At 34.5% G+C, this 8,777-nt stretch overlaps 1 protein-coding gene across 1 annotated transcript; it reads right to left on the bottom strand.

The window, feature by feature from the left end:
* Positions 1–875: 875 nt before the first annotated feature.
* Positions 876–8,386, bottom strand: LOC127163666 (gastrula zinc finger protein XlCGF7.1-like). The gene is made up of 3 exons (XM_051106977.1): positions 8,350–8,386; positions 7,502–7,629; positions 876–1,945 (listed from the first exon to the last, which is right to left on the bottom strand). The coding sequence occupies exons 2-3, from the start codon at positions 7,587–7,589 to the stop codon at positions 1,248–1,250; spliced, it is 786 nt and encodes a 261-aa protein (XP_050962934.1). The 5' UTR covers positions 7,590–7,629; positions 8,350–8,386; the 3' UTR covers positions 876–1,247.
* Positions 8,387–8,777: the final 391 nt, after the last annotated feature.

The raw sequence follows: 8,777 nt of genomic DNA, 5'->3' as shown, positions 1-8,777 counted from the left end.
TTGAAAATGCATCTTTTTCACTCCGTTTTGGCCTTCTGTCCACACTGAGACAGCGCTTTTAGTCAAATAAAACTGAGCTTTCTGAAAACGATCTCCAAAGTGGATAAATTTGAAAATGCCGATTTCGCGTTTTAGTGTGGACTGTAAAAACGTAGGCTTTTGAAAACGATGACGCATGTTTAGTCATGTGATGCATATCGTTCCAATAGATATCCATGTTTATACCGGTAATTGTGGCTGTTATGTGCTATTCGCTTTTTTACACTGCTGCTAAAGATATATTTGTAAACACTTCATATTACAGTCCTAAAAAGATGACAGAAAATGTACTTACAGTTGCTATGCTGACTCCTGCAACTAAACGTGAGGGCAGCTGCTTTTTAAATCAAACATGAGAGTGCGCAAAAACTTTTGGAAAACGCTTGAAAACGCTAGTGTGGATGGAGAGCGTTTTAAAACGAAAACTCCGTTTTCAAATGTATCCGGATTAATGTAGACGTAGCCTTAATTAGACGGGTCAAAATCGACCTGTTCTTGACAGAGCTCCTAAGAGAAGAGCTGTAAAAATATATTGAGGTTTTTGGCACTTATACCGCAAATATATGTTCTTAAGGACATCAACAGCTAAAATAAACCTCCAGAAAGGTGTACAATATGTGACCTTAAAATATGAGAGAATTCTGAATTACACGGGACAATTCCATATTATATGGAACAGTAGGCAAGCCTATTAAAATTTGGGCATTAAAATTTGCTGTACGAGGAGGAATGCAGAGAACAGAGAGACATTATCAGAATATCCAAACACCATTATTTGTAATTTGCATTGCTCTTGGTAGATTATTATGAAAATTAGCGGCTGTGTTCGTGATTAGAGCATTGTCAGTAGATCATGAGAAGTCTTCACTTCCATCAATGCTTTTTGACTTGCTGTCTTTAACTTGCTGTTTTTGCTCTATTTATTAAACCTGGCCCTCTTCTGCCACAACTGAAATAATCCATACATTGCAGAGATCCACTTCAACACTGCAATGCTGTTTTCTCACCACTTTTATTTTGTTACTGAAAGGAAAATCCCCAGAACATATTTACATAGTCACTGTAGATATGTAAATATTCTCTGGGTGTTCGCTGTATCTGCTGCTCAAGTATTTGAAGCTGTAAGTGGATCGGTCACTTAGGTGAACCTCAAGGTTTGCATTGGTTTTGCAAGTCTTTCCATAGTGATGGCTTCTCTCCATTATTCCTCAGATGTTTCCTGTCTTTGAATTGTCACTGATAACATTCAGCAATTCTTTCATGTGAATCTGTATGTGGTATTTAAGGGCTGCTTCTTTTTTAAAGCTCATTCCACACTGACCACAAACAAATGACTTCTCTCCAATGTGGGTTATCATGTGCCTGTTAAGGTTTCTTTCTTGGCGGAAACTATTTCCACATTGTTGGCAGGTAAAAGGCTTTTCTCCAGTGTGAGTTCTTATGTGCTCTTCAAAGTGTTCTTTTCGAATAAAACCCTTTCCACACTGAGGACATTTGTAGGGTTTCTCATCAATGTGAATTCTGATGTGGTCTTCATATTTTCCTTTTTGGCTGAAACTCTTTCCACACTGAGGGCATGTGTAGGTGTGTACTCTCATGTGGGAATCAAGGGTTTCTTTTCGGTTAAAACTTTTTCCACACTGATTGCAGGTAAACGGCTTTTCTCCTGTATGAATTCGCATGTGCCTGAAAAGGCTTGCTTTATGAGTCAAACTCTTTCCACACTCCTGGCAGGTGAAACAACTTACACTGCCTGTCTTTGGAGCCCTTTCCTGTATGGAAGTTGTTTCAGTCTGTGAACAGCTAAAAGATTTTTCTTCAATTTTAAGATCATGATGATTCATGTATTGATCTTCCTCTTTGATTTCTTTCATTACTCCATTCTCTTCTTTCAGAGCCATCATGTCTAAGGCAAAAAAACAGATAAAAGTTAACCCTTGCTTAATGACACAAAGCAACAGACATCAAAACCAATTCTCCTACTGATCTCCTACTCCTATCTGTTCAACAGATGTGGCTGCTTTTACTAATATGAAAACACTACCTGAGGGAAGTGATTAGACTGAGCATGTACCGTTACCTGCGTCTGTTAGAGAACAGACTGTAAATGAATCTTCCATGTTTGCAACATCTTTTTAGTAGTCTACTTTTGGCACTTAACCCAAAGTCATTTTCAGGGTTTTTCTTTTTCTTTTGATAATTTTGCCTGTGTTTTAGCCAACTGCATACAGTTTGGCACAGGTGTGTATTTTTAGACTTTCATTCTTTTGGCAAAGCTTCAAAATTTAATTTTTCAACATTTTTTTTTTTTTTTTTTACCAGATGGTGCCTTTTTTTTTCTTTTTTTACATTTGGCCAATAAAGCAAATGCTCACTTTATTTCTGTTTTCTGCTTCTGCATATTACAGAGACAAATGGATAAATAATGCGGCTATAATTGTGTGGGTGTGTTGCAGTGGTGGAAAGAGTACTGAAAATTTATACTCAATTACAAGTACTGTTACATTGCTGAAATTATACTCAATTACAAGTAAAAGTACTGGTGTTAAAAAGTACTTAAGTAAAAGTACAAATTACTCTTCATAAAAACTACTCAGAGTACTAATTACTTTTTAGCTATTGATTTTTTTAGCTATTTGAATTATTTTTTATTGAATTATCAATAATTGCTGAATCAGACAAGATCCAGACAATAAAACACATTTTACAAAACACATTTAAAGATACTATAAGCACTTTTGAAACTTTGTAAACAGCATTAACTGAACTGTCAAGTGTGGTTTATATACAAATCACAGAACAACACCCCTAAACATATATATATATATATATATATATAAAATAAATAAAACAACGTCACAAATATGAAGTTGTAAGTTTTCTTACCATTATGTGTTTTATAATAAAAACACTTCTGTAACTTAGTAAACAGTATTAACTTATCCCAGTGCCGTGGAATAACAAACAGCTGGGCAAGGTCCTTACTACAAGGACCTTACATACTAACATATCATATCATAAGTTTACCTTCTGAACCTTTTGTTCAGTTTCAGCAGAAGCTGATTTTCAAATTTCTATCCGGCTTCTTTTAGATGTGAACAGTAGACCAGAACAGCTAAAAAGCCGTTCACATGCAGCTGAGGCAGGCAGAGCTGTATTTAATTTCATAGACAGCTTCTTGATGGAATTATACAAATTGAATTATAGGTTAATCAGCCTATATATATTTTCCATTCATTACATAACACTTACAATACGGAAAAAAACAGTATGCCTTACTAATATATATTTAAGATATTAAAACAAGTACACAGTAAGCAATGAAATAAGAACAAATAAACAAATTAGGAATTAATTAATTAATACAGTCTGTATTACAATGATGATGGATTTACATGTTCCAGGGTTACCAACTTTCAAGTTCAGCTTGGCCTCTTTGCATTGGAATTTAAAACCCTCTCTTTAAACTTAAATACTACACTAATTTTATTATAAGTAACACATATTAAGCCATTAATGGACCATAATTATTGGACATATAGTATTTAGTACTAAATGATCTCCTTAAAATATTAAAGGAATATTATTGAACTAAAATATAGAACATTTATTTAACTGAAAAATAGTTCAACTGTATGGTCACATTAGCAATACCGGAGGGTTAAATACAAGAAAACCATATTAACCCTTACGAAAATTATCCATGGTTTTATTATAGTAAAAGTGTAGTAACCATATTTTTTGGTGCATTGATTACCATTTGTATAACCGTAGTTTGTCTACAAATACCATGGTTAAACTATGGTTAGTGTAGCAAGACCATGGTTAATTTGTGGTTACCACAGTTAAACTATAGTAACCATGTTTTTTTGGTTTTATTTGTAGTAAAGGGTTGCCTCTCCATCACTCTCCAGAATAAAATTACACTGTAAATGTCATCGATGTAAAAATCAATGCATAATATGCTGTAATGTTTACCAAAAACTGCTCCAAATGCCTGTATAGTAAAGCTGTCGTCTCTATCCTACTGAAACACACTGAAATACACTGTCAATGCTGGTTTGTTTTGAGAACTTCGTGAATCACGTGACTGCGTGGCGGCGACGCCGGCGAGATCAAAGCTTGCCGCAGCTCTGTTTTTTCAATGGCCCTGGCATTAACAAAAGCGCTACATTTTACGATTTACGCCACATTACGTGCGTCAAAACGGTATTTATCTTTTGAATTTAGTATTAAAACTTACAACATTTGAAAGCTGTTTAAAAATCGCAAGCGGGGTTGCCAATTTGGCCTGAGATTTACAAGGGCAGAGGGAGAGCCTGAGACAGAGCCTGAAAGCGTGTGTCTCACGCCAAATGCGTGAGAGTTGGCAACCCTGATGTTATAGTGATAATATCTTATCAATAGCGCGCCGCAATTATTTTACAAAAACAATGTTTTGCTATTGTGAGTATAAAGACTACATAAATATATACAAATAAAAATCTCCGTGTGTCAATCAATAACTTATTGACTGTACGATGACGGTCAGCTCAAGTAAATCTGCAGTAGCCGGAACTTGTTTTTCGGTTCAAATAACGTACCAGGCTTTTCATTGGTCCGTTAAGATTAGATATTTTTATTGGCTACCGAAATGCCGGTCAGTGGGTGGTTGAAATATTAATTCAAATTACAGTACTCCGTAACGAATTGTGATTTTAAAAATAACGAAGTAAATTACTTAGCTTAATTTGTACTCAAGTACAAGTAAAATTACAGATTTAAAATTATACTCATGAAAGTACAAATACCCCCAAAATGTATTTAATTACAGTAACGTGAGTAGTTGTAATTCGTTACCTCCACCACTGGTGTGTTGGTATGGATGTCAGAGTGTGGTTTCTATGCGTGTCATAAAAAAATGAATATTTGAGAGAGAAAAACTCTACTGCAAATCACAAATCCAACCACTATGTTCACTAGTGGAGTTTTGCTGGCATCTAATGAGGAAAATTTGGTACTGCGCCCAAACAAAATCTTCCTGAAAGCTCATTTTTTGAGATATCAACCTCACATTTGGAACACAACTTTATGGGTTTGATTTTCTAGCAGGTTTAGAGTTCAACATATTACATAAAATATATTTTTTATATAAAATATTGTTCATAAAGCATTTTCCTAAACTTAAACCTCTATAACTTTTTTGGGGGGTTTCACTTTTTAAATTTTTTTTCTTCTTTAACAATAATCTGCCATGAGTCTTCTTTAAAATGAGACCAAAGTTAAGTCTGTACTCCGTAGCTTCAAATTTTAAGATTTAAGAAGATTTCACATGACTATCGTCAACTCATTGATCTCTATAAAGTGAAGTGTCAGCCTCAGCGTTTACCCAAGATCTGCATTTCTGCTTATTGACTGAGCCTCGTAAGGTGGTGGCCAAATAGTTTCAATACCTTGTTTTGTTCCTGAACAAATCAGTGTTTTTAAGAGAATTGGTTCAATGAATGATTAAGTTACAAAGGCCTTTGCCACCTACCGCGCAACAACCTAACCTGCACTGAAGTCGCTGAATGTGCAAAAACAAAGAAGCGATTTAAATATTGTAGATTAGGGTTGGGTACCATTCACATTTTAACTGGCACCGGTACCAAATGATCATTTTTCTGGTACTTTACTTTGTTTAATAAGAAAAACTTTTATTTCAGTGAAAAAAGTAAAATACAATTCAGCATGTTATATATTTATTTGGAAGTCTGGGTTTCATGAAGTGTGCTAAAAACATTCTAAAATCTTCTAAATTGACTCATGACCTAATCAGTTTGTACATAAATTAATCATTTCATCAGCTCATTCATCATGCGAGACATCAAGTTTTGATAGTTGTACCGACAAACTACTACCTTTACCTTTACTACCTGATTCCTGATGGTTTTAGAGCACAATTACTCCTAGTTGCCCCCTGTTGTTCCAAATAATAACACAACAACGAGCGTGAAAAATATAAACGCCTCGTCTGTTTAGGGAGGTGTGCACGCAATAAGTGTAGGCTTGTAATGCGGAGCCTGGCTAAAGTATAAACAAGGCAGTCGCACACTGGACTACTCACACTCTAATCTACTCTCCTGTCTGGTTTATTTGTCAGACAAAAATGGCATATTTGGTGTGTTGTGATTGGTCAGACTGCCTGATAATCAAACTCCCGACGAAGGGTCAATTTAGCAGCCAAGATTGGGCAAGTTCAGAAATAACTGAATAAAGAAAAGCCTGCATTTAATGCCATGTGCTGCACTTTTCACACGTCTCTTTAAATAGATTTTTTTAATGATATAAGGTCTTTGTGTCATTTGGAGTGACCACTTATCGTGTGGTGCGACCAATAAGAGGAATAACTGTATTCAATTAAAAATTAAATATCCTATTCCTGTTTTTAAAATATGAATCACTGCTACAGTATGCTTAAATGAATGCTATTTTTAAAACAACTTAATTAGTTTTATGCAATTAAATTATGCAGAAAAATAAGTCTGCTAACTACATTTAAGAAGGCAACTCTGAAATGATAAAACAAAAATATAAGATCATTATTTACAAAAACTTAAAATAAATGCTAATACTTTGTTTCTAAACACTTTAATCACTGAAAATATCTATTAAAATTAATTTTAATATAAATCATGGTTGCACCACATGACATTTTTTTAAGGTTTATGGTCAATTAATCGAGATGAAAAACACTAAAATTACTTAATTTTAATATGAAGTTATGCGTACACAACCTTCCTAATGTTTGAACAATTAGGCTACAATTTATATTATTTTTGCCTTTTAAAATTGGCCAGTCGAAAATCCATATACGTCACTGACCCTTCTAACTGTTGTTTGCAATGTATTTACACTCTCATCATAATGTGACTTATATTTTTTTTTTTCCATGGTCTATCTGAATACTGGATTCTGATTGGCTGGCAGGTATGCAGTAAAACAGTGTAATGCACAGGTATTTCATATTAATGCGCTGCCTTAATTGATGCACACTAACCAACACACACACACACTGAGAGAGAGAGAGAGAGAGAGAGAGAGGTCAGAGATCACAGTGTGCCGTGCACACAAATGGAGTTGTTGTAAATGCTTCCCCATGATTTTTTATTAACAAAATAGCCTAGATACTAGATCCCTACATTATGTTCTTCAGCACCGAGATGGTAAAATCGCTGTGTTTGAAGTAATTAACCTTTTGTGTAGAGAGATGCGCAGATGCGCAGCAGGCAGATGACACACACAATTGTCATCTCTCTCTCATAAATTAATTGAAATAAATGCTATAATTCATTTAAATAAATGTGTAGCATTAAATTTATCTGGTAATGTGATCTCTTACAACACTCATATGACATTCTTCAAAAATATTCCTCATTTCAGCAGAACTGGCCATTTTAGTAAGGATGAATGAGTGAGTTCAGCTTTGAGAATGAAAACCAACTTGTTTGTTCCTCATTATCTTCTTGTTTGACTCTGAATGCTTCAATCTTCAAGTCTTCACTCTCCTCTTTAATAAACGCCATCTTCATAACAGTGTCACGTGGATCTCAGTCCATTCAGCAGGAGTTTCTGTGTTTAAGATGAGAATAATGAACAAAGAAAAATAATTCCAAATTAAATCTGTCTCAATCAGCTCCCTAGTTCAGTAGTCACAGAACTGTGCTAAAATGAGTTAAATCTTATTTAATATCCCTAAATCACCTATTTAAAATAATAACAATAATAATAAAAAAACCTATTCAATTTAGGAGAATGGGGGAAAAGTGTACAAACTCACTTTTTTGGTTTAAAAGTATTTAACAGTTAATAATTTGTCAGTTTATTATTTAATATTTAAATATTACACTTTATTGAAAACATTTGCAGCTGATTCGTTACAGTTGATCACATGTTTGTGTTTGTTGTTGTCGCTGTATTTCCAGTGTTTTGAGCAGCAGGAGTCGTCAGCGTGCGCTGATTCGAATCACTGAATCATTTATCGAAGCATTTGACTCAATTGACTCGGAGTTTCGAAAAGCTCTGTTTCTACCGGCCAGTGACTGAATTCGTGTTTACAATAAACTGAAGAGTGAAATGAGACACATCTTTTCTGTTACTCATGTGCGGGAGCGCTTTGCACATAAAAACAATGCGTAACTATAACGTAATAACGTAACTAGTTAAAACATTACACAGGGTTACAGTCAACATAATTACGTAATTTACAGCGCTTTTAAAAGCTATAAAAACTGATATAAAAAATTAACTGTCTGCATTAATGGAACGATTTAAATGATTAAAAACACCAACCTTTCTACAGCCGAATCTCAACTGATGCAGGGGCGCGCGCGCCGTCTTATGACGTAATATACAAAATAAAAGTCCTATTCGGTGCGGCTTTGCCTAAAAATCAGAAGAGCGCACAGAAACTGCAAAGAAAATTGCAAAACGCGGTTCATGTTTTATGCTTTATTCCTTTAACTTTCATCTGTACTTTGAGAGCAGACGTGAACATAGAGGGGGGGAAAGAAATTAAATTAATGAAATTCCTGAACGTTTCAGAATACAAAGTTTGATCACTTTTAGACAAACACTTCGGCAGATTATTGTTTAAGTGAAAGCACCTAGTTAAAAATTGAAAAAAAAGTTACTGTAAAAAAAAGGTTTTGTACGTTTTTATCTACATCAATTAATATGCATATTTTCTCACAACATGAGAAGACTGTAAACAGCACAGG

Source organism: Labeo rohita, chromosome 4 (assembly GCF_022985175.1).
Source record: "Labeo rohita strain BAU-BD-2019 chromosome 4, IGBB_LRoh.1.0, whole genome shotgun sequence".
In the NCBI taxonomy this organism is placed as follows: domain Eukaryota; kingdom Metazoa; phylum Chordata; class Actinopteri; order Cypriniformes; family Cyprinidae; genus Labeo; species Labeo rohita.
This window is presented reverse-complemented; position numbering and strand designations above follow the sequence as displayed.

Coding starts and splice junctions, on each gene's coding strand:
- LOC127163666 (XM_051106977.1), bottom strand. CDS start 7,589: ATGAAGATGGCGTTTATTAAAGAGGAGAGTGAAGACTTGAAGATTGAA. Junction 1,946..7,501: donor AGATAATGAGGAACAAACAA/GTTGGTTTTCAT, acceptor TTTTTGCCTTAG/ACATGATGGCTCTGAAAGAA.